A 14,656-nucleotide genomic window follows, 5' to 3' on the forward strand; every position below is an offset into this window, starting at 1 on the left:
TATGATGAACAGCTGACTGACAGTTGCATATTTACACACCCATTAGATAAGACACGAAGAAACATTAGCCTTCATCTCTAGAGTTGTGTGTGTGGCCAGCTGATGAAGTTGAGCACGATATTCACTGTTCTTTACGCTCTGTTTTTGGTCTCGACCAACAAAACTTCCACTATCTTCAACAGCCGGTCCCTCACTTTGTCCGTTTACTGTTCGGCGCTGAGCAGGTCATTCCCTCATTGTTATTATAACAATGGCTGCTTTACATTGCCAGCCATCTGTAAATAGACCATGTGCATATTTCAATCTGAATGGCAGGAAGAGGCATGTACTTTGAGATATGAATCAATATTATTGCTTTTCGAGAAGTGTCAGAGAGTTCTTTTTTTATTAGGGCGCCCTCTCTTAAAATTTTGAGATGGAAAAAAAAAGGAGAAGAAAAAAATCTAATATATCCTGTCAAAAAACATTATATACCAAATCATTTAAATAGCAAATATACCGTGTTGACGCGCTAAATGTGTGTGGGAGACTGTAAGCCCCTGTCAACAACCACTTAAGTTAAATGTGACATAAATAATATATCGCCACTCATCATCACGGAGCGCCGGCCCAACGTGTGTGTACGGCAGCGAGCAAACATTTCACGGTCGTTTCGGCAAGGACGGCTTCTCATTGGCGGATGAAACGTGAATCTTGTGGCGAAAAATTTGCGCCCTGGCCAATGACATCGTTTCTTATTTCACGTGACTGGACTATTCGGATAATCAGAGACCGGTATCGTTCCCTCAGCCCAGAGAGCTCCACGGAGCTACGCGAGCAGGTTGCTAACGGAGCTGGTTAGCTGGAGGCTCAGTGAGTAATGCGCTGTTTAGTTTCCCCTGTCTGTTGTTCCAAAGTCCTGGGACTGAAACTCTCTGGACTACAACGGGGGGAGGGATCTAAAGAGCTTCAGACAAGTGTAAAGCACGAATCTTGCCGCAGTTATCTAGCTAACAGCATGAAGCTAACTAGCTAACAGCATGAAGCTAACCCTGTCTGCAGAGCAGAGCAGCAGAAGGAGACCGAACTGGCATCGAAAACACAACGAAGAAGTTCTGAAAAACAGACACATTCCCTCCAGAATAATGGAAACAGGCTGGTTAGACATGATTGACTTTAACCAGAGAGTTATTGAGAAGTTTGCCAACTTTAAAGAGAGGAGGCTACTTGTCTTTACAGTAGTGGGTCTGCTCTGTCAAACACCCAATGTAACATGTGATCTCTTTCTGACTCTATTCTGCTCTGAACCTCTTTCATGTGAGGGTGAAACTCTTTTATTTTGCAAACCTCTGAAACCCAACCCAATGTTTCTTAAAGCTGCTCTGAACCTCTCATGCCCAAAGTTACAGTGTGTTGATAGTTGTTATTGGACAGTGTTGAGCACGGTGTGTTCTTTAAATAAAGCTTTGTTTTTTACAATATTCTACTCAAAACCTCTTTTCTTCTCATTGTTGAGTGCTTTTTAAACCGTGTCGCCCAACTGCGCCCCCCCCCCCCCCAAAAAAATTCACCAGCCGCCACTGCTAGGAAGTGGAATGCAACTTGGGAGAGAATGCGTGAGAAAGACAGAGAGAGAGAGTGTGATTGGAGTAGGAGAGGACCAACGTGTGTTTCCGTGCAACAGGCAGGGCGTGAAAGCTGAATAGGTCATACCATCATCCAAAAACAGCACATGCATAAACTCGCTTCTCCATCTACATTCCTCATCTGCCACAGCTGTCTCTCTCTCTCTGCTTCACACATTGTTTAGACACAGAAACAAAAGGCATCGTCAGGGGATTTTTTTTTAAAGCACAAGACCTGACGTGTTTCTATATAAACAACACCAACACACGATCTGATCTCTTTCACGTTTTTCCAATATGGCACCCGGAAAAAAAAACTCAGAATGCAGAAGAAGAGAGACTCATCTTCTACGAAGAACTCCACAAACATAAGAATAACCCAAACCCTCTTTGTGAATGACGGGATGTTCCCTTCATTCCCCGGGAAACTTGAGTCATTTGACAGGAAGTTGAGGAAGTAGCTATGGAATACAAGTTGGGTAGAGAGGACATAGGCAAAAACAATAACACTACAATCCTTTATGGTTTGTTATGACTACTTTCAGATTTATGAAAGACATTTTGGAGGAGGGGGGCTCCCTCTGTCCGACTGAAATAATTGTGTCCTCGCCACCTCTGGTGTGTAAGATCTTGCTAAAAAAAGGGTGCACTTAAAAAGTGTGATGTAACAGAAGATAGATGAGTTGCTTCTAAAAGTCGAATCTATTTATTTTTGGTGTTGAAATTCCGGAGTGAGGAAGACAGAACCTCTCAGAACCTTCCTATGATTTAAAACTCACACTTTCTTTCTCAAAGCTTACATTGTTGGAACCTACAGAGAAAACTACAGTGAAAATGTACACTAGGTAGACTTAAAATATATAAATGTAGATCTTAAAAAACAATAATTGTGTCAAATGTTCCAGCTTTCTTTAGTAAAAGCCACAAACAAAAAAAACAACAGCGAAAATAAATCTATCCGGATAAACAAACTGTAAAGTCACACATCAAATCATGGCGCTGTGATTTGACTTTCTCACGCTCTACCTTGTGCCAGCCTCCGAAGAAGCTGCTGGCGGGCAATGATGCGCGAGAGGCGCAGGGCAGAGCGCCGCCGAGGGGTGTGGCCCAGCCTCAGGTAGTAGTCCTGCCCGTCAGAGGTCATGGCCTCCAGACAAGATCCCTCGTTGTCGCCGTCGCTCTCACAGCCAGCGCCGGTGTCCTTGGCGCCTCTGTCCATGATGTCATCTATTTCCATACCCCTGCTGACGGTGCCGGCGCTCTCTGCACTGTCCCTCACATCCTCGTCTTGGCTACCTTTCACTCTGTTTGCATCGTCCACAGGGTCCAGGCCGCTGTGGGCCTCCATAACGAAACATCTGAAGCTCAACGAACCTGCAGTTTTCCTCCCTCGCGTCCCGATGAGTTGCTGTGAGTGCACACCTAGATTCCTGCCTCTGACATGTCCTCACTGGAAGCCAAGTCGGTCCCCCCCCCCCCTTCTGCCTCCTCCCTTCGACTCAGTCGAACAAACACAAAACTTCATCACACAACCTGACGCGCATGACAGACCTTGTTCTCACCGCACACACACACACACACACACACACACATAATCAAAACACTGACGAATTTGCCGGGCTCACAAGCTGAGATGGGAGGAAGACTCCCAAACTCTTTCTTCCTCAAGGTTTTCCTTTTGGTCACATGACTAGCAGCCAATGGCATGAGAGCTCAGGGAACAGTGCTCTGCTTCCTGAAGCTTGTGCCAAAGTCACAATTTTGGTACATGCCTCAGGCAAACGTGCACGTGTGTGTGTGTGTGTGTGTGTGTGTGTGTGTGTGTGTGTGTGTGTGTGTGTGTGTGTGTGTGTGTGCGTGAGAAAGAAACATCTGTGATGGGAGATGGGATCAGATTAGGGATAGGCCTGGAAAAAAAAATATCCCAAAGACCATCTTCCACTGTGTCATAGGACAGAACAATAGTGTGTGTGTGTGTGTGTGTGTGTGTGTGTGTGTGTGTGTGCGTGCATGTTACTAAAGTTGAGTGGATTGTAATGCAAACAATTTTTACAAAATCTAAATCCACTCCATCAAGTTCACACCCCATGACATTTAACCAGAGGCACCGCACGGAATTCCCTTCCCGCAATTTACAACAACAAAAAACGAGCTACATATAAAACATAATATCAAGATGACCACTCGTTAACCGTTTATGCAATAATCAAACACGTTATTGCTTCCTCTAAAATATATGATGTGCTGTTTGAGAGAGCATTAAGATGCCTGCTTTATAGTCAATGTATTCTTCATTTTCATCGTATTTATTAAACCCTAATATTGAGAGAGGCGTACTAAACCAAACAATGAAAGTCAGCTGAACAATACTGGAGAACAATTATTATGAACTCTTAACATATGTTATCATTTCAGTCCATTAAACTGTTACGTAATGATATTCCCTGATTGGGTTGTGAATGAAATACCAACTCCTGAAATAAAGTATAGACACATTTGTCAGATGTCCTAAAAAAAGGTTGTCATCTACACTTACTTCAGAGTTCTCTTCACCTCCATCATCATCTGCACTGCTTTCTGCCTCTCTCTCTCTCTCTCTCTCTGGTGCAAGAACAGACCCATCAATAAGCATGAAGTGTGATTCTCTCTCTCTCTCTCTATTCCCCACAGGCACTACGTTACTCTTACGACAATGTAATAATTAATATGCACGTAATATTCTTTAGTCATATTTGACAACAGCTTGTTTTCACACTCACAAGCAGTGAAGCTAATCCAGCACATATACAACACCCACATTTCCTGCTTAGGACTCTTTATAGCAATACATCCACACAAAAATATGTTGTATAGTTATAAGCAATGCTAATGTAAGAAATGTGTGACTGAATGTTGCCGTACAGTAACTAAAGGTTGGAGGACAAATGAAATGCAGTGAAGTTCTACTTTGACCAAATTCGGCTGAATCGTGATTTTCCCGGACTTCAGGAAGTCCTTTTAATTCATGTTACGGGGCTGCACGTGAAAAGTGGGTCATTGCAAAGTCAACTCCAGGTCAGCCATCACACACACACACACACACACCTGATCTCACAGTCGACATTACAGCTGTTTAGTCTGTGAACGGTGTGAAGTGGTGCAACATAAACGATGTGATTCAATTGATTAGACCGGCCTCTTGAGGAAATCTAAGATAGATGCATTTCGGGTTTTTTTCATTTTTTATTTCATGTCAGTCTAATTACACTGAAAAAAATACAGTCAAAACTTTATGCAGAGCCCTTTTGCAAACTGTCAGAGTGATGGAGGGCGCAGCAGGCGGCCTGAGTGACGTGACAGTGAGCTATTTAGATGTGTGGCTCATGTGAGCTGTAGTAAGCAGCCAGTAATATAATAGTCATCCCTTTCTCAGTTACACCCGGTCAACGTGGGACACAAACTGAACAGGCAACCTCAAGAGGAGACCCAAAACATCAGGTACAGTTATGTGACAGTAAATAGTTATCACATATGTGGGGTGTGGGGCCATAACAACAAAGCAAGGAGAATCTATAAAAAAATAGGAATTGGACATACCCCCCATATTCTCATGTATTTGTATTTATTTATTAATTTAATTGATTGTTAATTGTCTGGCATTTGTTCATCTGCAATATCAACTGAAATGGTTTAGGATGTTACTATGTGGATACAATGAGTAAGTCAGCTCAGGGTGTTTACTACGGCCTACTTTTTAAACTACTTTTGTTCTACTCTTTCTCACTGTTTGGTGATACGGTTACTATTATTGCCGCTACTATTACTGTTACGGTGAGAGTAAATCTTTTTAACATTATTAAAATATACACCACTGCAGCAGCGGGGGGTGTTTAGGCTCGGCTGCAGAGTGGGTGGAGCGGGGTAGTGGTTCAGGGAACGTGTTGTGCACCGACAGATATGCTAGAGAGGTTCATGTCATTTATGTTCGCTTTCTCTCATTCCAGGCTTCCTGATTGTTTTCACCTGTCATCACACCTGTCTCCTATGCTCATCAGTGTCAGCCCCGCCCCTGATTGGTCCCACCTGTGTCTTGTTACCATGTGCTTAAATTCCCCTGTCTCCCAGTGTTCCTTGTCAGTTCGTCTGGTCTTTTGCCATGATCAGGTCGGGTTATGTTGTGCTCTTGAAAAGTTTTTGATCCCTCACTACGTGAGCGCTTTCATTTGTTCACTGCAGAACCGAAAATAAAGTACTTACAAATACTTTATCTCTGTCTCCCGGGTCGTGCAATTGGGTCCTACTTCCTAAGTGTCTGAGCTCGTAACAGAACGAACTGACCACATTATGGACCCAGCCGACCCAAGAACGCTTCACGCCGCTCTGTCGGTACAGGGCGTGACGATTTTTCATCACGAGGAAAAACTGGACAAAGTCAGCCGGAAATACAAGAGCTGAGAGGACGCCAGGCGGGGTTCAGGAAGAATTATCTACACAGATGCAACAACTGGTTGCCCAAATGAATAATTTTTCACTCATCAACAGACTGCTCCTCCGGTGACGTCATCCACAGCTGAGAATTTGCCTGTCAATACTCCAGCTGACGACCCAGGTCAGGCTGTTTCCTCCCCGTTACGGCTGGCTCTTCCGGAGAGATTTTCCGGAGACTCTTCGAATTGCAGAGCCTTTCTGGTACAGTGTGATCTGCATTTTCAACACAACCCAGCAGCTTTTTATCTGAGCATGGTAAAGTGGCGTTTATTGTGTCTCATTTAACGGGAAGAGCTGCAGCCTGGGCTACTGCAGAATGGTCTAGAGACACCGAACTATGTTACTCATTGGCTTATTTCATAGAGACTATGAGGCGCATTTTGACCACTCATCGCCTGCTACGGAGGCCAGCAGAAGACTGTTTCAAATACGTCAGCTCAACCGTCAGGTGGTTGATTATGCCATCGAGTTTCGTACAGCAGCAGCGGACAGCGGATGGAATGTTCCGGCTCTTCGTGGCGCCTTCATGACAGGACTTTCGGAACCGATAAAGGACCAGCTGGCTCCACTGGAGTCAACCAGGGATCTGGAATCCCTCATCGCTGTAGCCATCCGGATCGATAACCGTCTTCGGAAAAGAGAGAGGGAGCGTCGACGCAACCGAGATGTTATTCCCAGCTTCCAGAATTCGCCTCGGAGGGTCGCGCCGCCAGCGGAGGATTTCCAGCTCATGTTACCGGACCATCAGAGGACTACACTTCCGAATGACTCCGGTGAACCCATGCAGCTTGGAAGAACCAGGCTTTCTCTGGAGGAGAGGCAGCGCCGTCTGGGAGGTTGCTGTTTCTACTGCGGCCAGCCGGGTCATCAACTCGCTTCATGCCGGGAAAGATCGTGCTCACCAGTCAAAGGAGGCGCTGGTGAGCAAGTTTCCAGACTTCCCTCCTCGACCTGTTACTCAGGTAGACATTTGTATTAACAATCAGACCATTAACCAGGGTGTGTTAATAGACTCAGGGGCTGACGAAAGCCTTATAGACTGGGGCCTAGTCAAACAGCTAAAAATAAAAACTGTTCCGCTATCTCATCCTGTTAGTGCCAGTGCCTTAGACGGCCGCTTGTTGTTCACAGTTACCCATTGCACTGAGCCCATATGGATTACTATAAATAAGGACCATACCGAGAGCATGCAATTTCATATTTTTGAGTCGACTCAGCACCCGATTATTTTGGGGTTTCCTTGGCTGAAGATCCACAATCCTCACATAGACTGGCCTTCAGGGAAAGTTAAGGAATGGGGAAAGGATTGTAAGGGCAGGTGTAAACTTTCGCAACCTGTTAATGCACCAACAGACTCTAGTAGGATCATTATAGATCACCCTGACTATCCTGATCTACACAAGGTACCTTCCTGTTACCATGATTTAAAGAAGCGTTTAACAAGTCTAAAGCCTTGTCGCTACCTCCTCACCGAGATTTTGACTGTCCCATTGATCTCTTACGGAGCCCCCATTCCCAAGGGAGACTTTACTCGATTTCGAGACCTGAGAGAACAGCAATGGATGAATACATCTCCTCTTCACTCAAATCAGGGATTATCCGTCCTTCATCGTCTCCAGCCGGGCGGATTCTTTTTTGTGGGAAAGAAAGACGGGTCTCTGAGACCTTGCATAGACTACAGTCCACCAAATGACATTACGGTGAAGAACCGCTATCCTCTGCCACTCATGTCATCTGCTTTTGAACTGCTTCAAACGGCCAAGATATTCACCAAGTTGGATTTAAGAAATGCATATCACTTGGTTAGAATAAAACAAGGGGATGAGTGGAAGACTGGATTCAACACTCAGAATGGTCACTATGAGTACTTGGTAATGCCTTTTGGACTGTGCAATGCACGGCTGTTTTCAAGCTTTTGTGAATGAGGTTTTGGAATTCTTGAATATTTCAGTGTTTGTGTATCTGGATGACATACTGATTTTCTCCCCAGACGCTAAATCTCATGTTAACCATGTCCGCCAAGTTTTGCAGAAACTACTGGATAATCAGCTATATGTCAAGGCAGAGAAGTGCGAGTTCCACACAGAAGAGGTGTCTTTCTTAGGATACATAGTCTCACCTAATCATATCCAAATGGATCCTGCGAAAGTCAGTGCAGTATCCCAGTGGCCCACACCAGACTCCAGGAAAAAGGTTCAGCAGTTCCTAGGATTTGCTAACTTCTATAGGAAGTTTATTAGGAATTTCAGTTCTGTTGCTGCTCCTCTGCATGTTCTGACTTCTCCTAAGGTTCCCTTCAAGTGGACCTCCCAGGCGGATCTTGCTTTCAAACTTCTCAGAGATAGATTCACATCAGCTCCCATACTCACCATTCCAGATCCCCAGCGCCAGTTTATGGTCGAGGTGGATGCTTCCAATGAGGGAATTGGAGGAGTACTGTCTCAACGTTCTGCAGAAGACAACAAGATGCATCCATGTGCTTACCTGTCGCGGAAGTTGACAACGGCAGAGCGGAATTATGACGTGGGAAACAAGGAATTGTTAGCTGTAAAAGCTGCCCTCGAGGAATGGAGACACTGGCTAGAGGGTGCAGAGCAACCGTTTTAGTCTGGACAGATCACAAGAATCTAGAATATATAAGAAAGGCTAAGCGTCTCAACTCCCGTCAGGCCAGGTGGACACTTTTCTTTAGTAGATTCAACTTCACACTCTCTTTTCGTCCCGGGTCTCAGAATCAAAACCCGATGCTTTGTCTCGTCTTTACGATCCCGAACCACTTGCGGTAGAGCCCAAGACCATCCTTCCACTTAACCGGGTGATCGGAGCCTTTTCCTGGCAAGTGGAGTCAGTCGTTAAAGTGGCAAATGTCATGAATCCAGCGCCTAGCGAGTGTCCCAACAATCTGCTGTTTGTTCCTGAGGCTCTTCACTCCAAGGTCATCCACTGGGCTCACTCATCTGTGCTTTCGTGCCATCCGGGAGTAGCAAGAACAATGTTCAGGATTCAACAACGTTTCTGGTGGCCATCCATGAAGAAAAATGTGGCCGAGTATGTAGCGGCTTGTCCGGTGTGTGCGTGTAATAAGACCTCATCTCAAGTTGAGATGGGCTTGCTCCAGCCGCTGCCGATTCCCCATCGTCCTTGGTCACACATTTCGATGGATTTTGTGACAGGATTTCCCTCATCCAGAGGCAAGACTACGGTTCTAACAGTGGTTGATCGATTTTCAAAGATGGCTCACTTCATCCCATTGACCAAGCTTCCCTCTGCCAAAGTCACCGCAGAGGTCATGATGAATCACGTATTCAGGATCCATGGATTCCCTAATGACATTGTTTCCGACAGGGGTCCACAATTCATTTCCGCCTTCTGGAAAGAGTTTTGTCGACTCATAGGTGCCACCGTCAGCCTGTCATCAGGATATCACCCTCAGTCAAATGGACAGTCGGAGCGTCTGAACCAAGAACTAGAGACTACGCTACGTTGTCTCGTCTCCCAGAACCAGACCACCTGGAGTGACCACCTCACATGGGTCGAGGTTGCCCACAATACCCTTCCACCGGCGGCCACAGGTCTCTCTCCATTCCATTGTGTCAATGGTTTCCAGCCTCCACTTTTCCCTAACAACGAGGAAGAGGTGATGGTTCCATCGGCACATGCCATGATCAGACGTTGTCGCAGAGTTTGGGCTGGTGCTCGCCAGTCTCTTCTCCAGTTCAGCTCGGATGAAGGCTGTTGCGGACGTTCATCGCAGGGTCGCTCCCTCCTACAGTCCAGGCCAAAGGTTTGGCTCTCTACCAAAGACTTACCACTCCATGTCGCCTCAAAGAAACTGGCTCCGAGATTTGTGGGTCCGTTTCCAGTGTCCAGAGTCATCAACCCGGCGTCTGTACGCTTGCAACTCCCCAGGACCTTGAGAGTGCACCCAACGTTTCACGTTAGTAAGATCAAGCCGGTGTGTGAGAGCACACTTGTTGCCGCCTGCAAGTCCCCTTCTCCGGCCCAGTTCTTTGAAGGGGGTGACGTTTACAAGGTCCGTAAGCTACTGGAGGTCCGTAATAGGGAGGGCAAGCAATTCCTGGTAGACTGGAAGGGTTACGGTCCTGAGGCTAGAAGCTGGATAGCTGCTTCATTTATCGAGACAAGACTCTTATCCACGACTTTTACAATCAGCCTGGGCCATCAGGAGTTGGCCCTAGAGGGGGGGGGTACTGTTGTGCACCGACAGATATGCTAGAGAGGTTCATGTCATTTATGTTCGCTTTCTCTCATTCCAGGCTTCCTGATTGTTTTCACCTGTCATCACACCTGTCTCCTATGCTCATCAGTGTCAGCCCCGCCCCTGATTGGTCCCACCTGTGTCTTGTTACCATGTGCTTAAATTCCCCTGTCTCCCAGTGTTCCTTGTCAGTTCGTCTGGTCTTTTGCCATGATCAGGTCGGGTTATGTTGTGCTCTTGAAAAGTTTTTGATCCCTCACTACGTGAGCGCTTTCATTTTGTTCACTGCAGAACCGAAAAATAAAGTACTTACAAATACTTTATCTCTGTCTCCCGGGTCGTGCAATTGGGTCCTACTTCCTAAGTGTCTGAGCTCGTAACAGAACGGTGTCGGGACCATGTGTAATTGGCCTCAGCTGGTGGTTGATTGTTAAATCAGCACCAGCTGAGGCTAATCGGTGTGTGTCCCCATGACAATATAAACCTTTAACTTTAAGTACAGAGTAGATGTTAAATGGAATAACAACATGAGGTACGACCAGATTGAAGGACTAGATGGCCCCTTTTAAAGTCTTCGCTAACCTTAAAAAACTCAAGACCGAAATCATTTTCCTGCAAGAGACGCACTTATCAACAGCAAAAATAAAACCCTTGGGTTGGTCAAATGTCCCTCTAACTGTAATAGTAAATTGGCCGTTATATTATAACGTCAGGTTTACTCTTTCACACACCAGTGATACTACTTAATGTATATGCTCCTAAACTTTTATAATGTAATATTTGAAGGAGATCTGAATTGCTTAATCAATCCCAGTCTGGACAGATCAATCCTTCTTTAAAACTCCTGTCGGCTTTTATGGATCAGGTTGGATGTATTGACCCCCGGAGGTTTCAAAAACCCCATCGCCAAGACCTTTTCTTTCTACTCGCATACCATCCAGTCCTACTCTCGAATAGATTATTTATTGATAAAACCCTCTTTCCAACAGCGGCTAATACAGAATACTTTACAATGGTAGAATCTGACCATGCTCCAGTAATTCTAGACCTATCATTTCATCTCTTACAGAAAACAGTGTCCCTTAAACCAGGGCTATTCAACTTCAGTAGCAAGTGGGCCGAATAAGAAAACCACGGGGGGTGTGAGGGCCGCACAGAATATTGATCAAATAATGGCTCAAAATTAAAAACAGTAATGTATATTTCCACAGGTAAACAGTCACACACGAAAATGCGTCGGTATTGTGTGGCAAAAGTGTTGCGAACAAGCATCACTATAAACATGTTTCAAAGTGCAAATATCCGCTCAAGGCAACCAGTTGTTTCAGATCCCAAACCAAACTGTTCCCATGAAAACATAAGAAATGTGACTTAATGGATCAATATATAAATTACTTGGAATGACACTAATATCTGGTGGTGCAGCGCACAGACTGCATGTCTTTGAGTGCAGACTCCATTTGCGTGAAAGGGATCGAAACCAGGTCGGGCGATCTTTTTATTTTTATTTTTTCGAAAATGTATTTCTTCCTCCGTGGCTGTGATGCACTGCTCACTTATACAATCGTAACCGCCAATTTGGATATGAACGGTGGCTTGAAGATCTCCAGCAATATGTTTGTGAATGTGTGACAAATCTGGTGCGCGAGACAGAGCCCCGCTGCAGACGTGAAGAGAACACAACGCACGCACGCGCAGGGAAACCAGTAGGTCTGAAAACCAGTAGGGGTGTAACAACGGCAACCAACACGGGTGCGTAACATAAAGATGTAACCATACAGGTTTGGTTGAGGCAACAGTGAAACTCAATGGCTCTGGGTAAATTGTCTCAATGTATAAAAGAGGCGTGTCCGTCAGTTTTATTTTTTCTTACCAAGCTATACTGATTTGCAGGCAGTCTTGCGGGCCATAGTTAAACTCAAACGGGCCGTATCCGGCCCGCGGGCCGCTAGTTGAATAGGCCTGCCTTAAACTATGTAGAAATATCACAATCAACTCATAAAATCAATCAGGGATCTGGATTTACAAAACTCACCACCAGCCCCTAAAAGATTTGAAAACAAAGATTACATGTTCAAAAGGGGTAAGACTTCCTGTCGACAGGAACAGTAGAAAAAACAATTATTACAGGCTCGTGGATTTCATTATGACCATAAAGCCGGAAGGTTACTAGCTAAAAATAAAATCTACCTCTCAGCAAATATCACAGATTAAAAAACATCTCTGATGATGTGACAGTAATTGCATCTGAAATAATAATATCTTCAAAGACTATTACTCCAACTTATATCAATCAGAAAGTCCAACCAACAACACAGACATGGAAAAGGAAACTAGACCAACGATTGAATACAAACGAGATGCTGGGATCAGCTACAGCTCTACGAAGCAGCACCCGGCCAGATGTTTTCCCCATTGAACGACTCTTTAACTCGAGTTCATGAGAACATTCGGAACACACCACGAAAAGTAAAAGGATTTACATCCCAATTATATAAAACCATCAACTCAATTACTGAGACTAATGTTGTCAAAATGAAAAGTAGATTAGGAGAAAGAACTTGACATGAGCATCCCAGATTCATTTTGAAACCGGGACCTAATTAAGGTCAAAAGCAAATCTTCGTGTGCACGGTTAAATGTACTATAATTTAAGGAGAGCTGCAATAGGTGTCACAATTCACCAGCTGGTCTGACACACATGTTCTGGTTCCGCCCCCAACTGACAAATTACTGTGATACAATATTCAAAGTCCTATCAGAGTCCCTCGATGCAAATATTTTACCTAACGCCTGGATGTGCATCTTCGGCGTTCAGTGGAAACAAAGATCAAACTTTAACTTGAATGAATAAACACAAAAACATAATTGCTTTCTCGACCCTCTAGGCACGGAAGAGCAAAAAATTTTTAAAGATTAAGACAAAGACACCATCTGAAATGTGATCAGAGCAAAGTCAACAAATGTGTGTACTTCCCTCAATTCTATATACAAAGACATGCACCAGCATTTTTCATATTCTGGAGCTTTACCGGAAGACCGGTTTACTAACACAGAAAAATAACATTTCCTTCATAGAAACATGAGAAAAAGTAGCTTCTGACATGTTGGGAAATGCTTGAAGCGAAGATGAAACCTTGGTTCGTTAAAACAGATTTAAGATGATGTATGAAAGCACAAAGAGATGAATTGAAATGCATTCACAACCACTTAATGAGAAAATCACATAACATAATCCGAGTGGATTCATAGCATTTGTCAGTACAGCGTCATAACTTTGTAAAGAGGTGATTCAAGGTAACATAAAATACCATCTACCAACACACACACATCAACGCTCAGACCCACAAATCCAACACGGAAAGGGAGACCCGACCCCCACCGCTAACCTAAAAGCCTGCGGGATTACAGCTAAATATAAGTGCTATTATGTATTCTCAACGCACACACACACACACACATTCTCACATGAAACCATAAACACAATAAACATTCTTTTTAGCATTCAGTTCACCCTCGTCCATCCATGTGTTCATTAATGCATCTAACTATAACTTGAAATACTTTGCTTGTGATATTTGAACAGCATCTGAAAATTATTCAATTTAAGCATCATGTAACACAATTAGTTTTATTGGAGTTATTGTTCCTGACCAAACTTTCAAAAAATTAACTATTGCTCTGACTAAATCCTAGAGTGGAAAATACACTTCTAAATACCAGTATCACGGTGAGACCAGATGTGCACATGTTAAGGACCCCCCCCCCCCCCATCTTCAAATCTGATCCACACAGATGTGAAATGTGTGGCTCCTGAGCTGGGGGGGGGGCTGTGGGTGTGAAGGTGTTATTTGGGCTTTGCCTGCAGGGCAGAATGAAGGGTTGAGAAATTAGAGGAAAGAGGATTACTGGGTGCAGCAGGTGCTCTCTGATGCTGCATTTTGATTGGCATCCCTCTTTTACTAATTGTGTGAAAAGCATCACTCAACCCACACGTGCATGTATGGACTGCGGTCAACTCAGCCGACACTCGGATCTCCGTGGTCAACTCAGCCGACACTTACATTTCTGTGCACCTATAGACTGATGTTGACGGTAAACGCATTCGATCGGGAGCGCGCGAGGGTTTTGATAAAGTTAGCGGAAGGATTCACGTGACACAACATCCGGTTTTGCAAAGTTAGCGGAAAGAACTACGTGAAACAACATCCGTTTTTCAAAATAAGATGTCGACAAATCATACACTAACATATACAAGTAAACAATTAACTGATTTCAAATCTTTATAGATCGTTTCTGAGATTTAGCTTAAATTATGCTAACATTAAAACTTTTTTACTGTACCAAGGAAGAGTCCCAATTGGGA

General features: G+C 44.4%; 1 protein-coding gene across 6 annotated transcripts in view; it reads right to left on the minus strand.

Moving 5' to 3' along the window:
- stard13a (StAR-related lipid transfer (START) domain containing 13a) overlaps positions 1-14,656 on the minus strand; it is a 69,052-nt gene that overhangs the window by 24,273 nt on the left and 30,123 nt on the right. Inside the window, exon 1 of one of the 6 annotated variants that reach the window (XM_056444703.1) lies at positions 2,631-2,985. The exons of 4 other annotated variants lie outside the window; for them this stretch is intronic. In XM_056444703.1, coding sequence (XP_056300678.1) covers positions 2,631-2,952 — 322 coding nt within the window. In that variant the 5' untranslated portion in view covers positions 2,953-2,985. Of the gene's footprint in view, positions 1-2,630; positions 2,986-14,656 lie in introns of those variants that run through there. One more of the 6 variants, XM_056444707.1, reaches the window with a different exon arrangement.

This window comes from Pseudoliparis swirei, chromosome 3, assembly GCF_029220125.1.
Source record: "Pseudoliparis swirei isolate HS2019 ecotype Mariana Trench chromosome 3, NWPU_hadal_v1, whole genome shotgun sequence".
Lineage (NCBI taxonomy): Eukaryota > Metazoa > Chordata > Actinopteri > Perciformes > Liparidae > Pseudoliparis > Pseudoliparis swirei.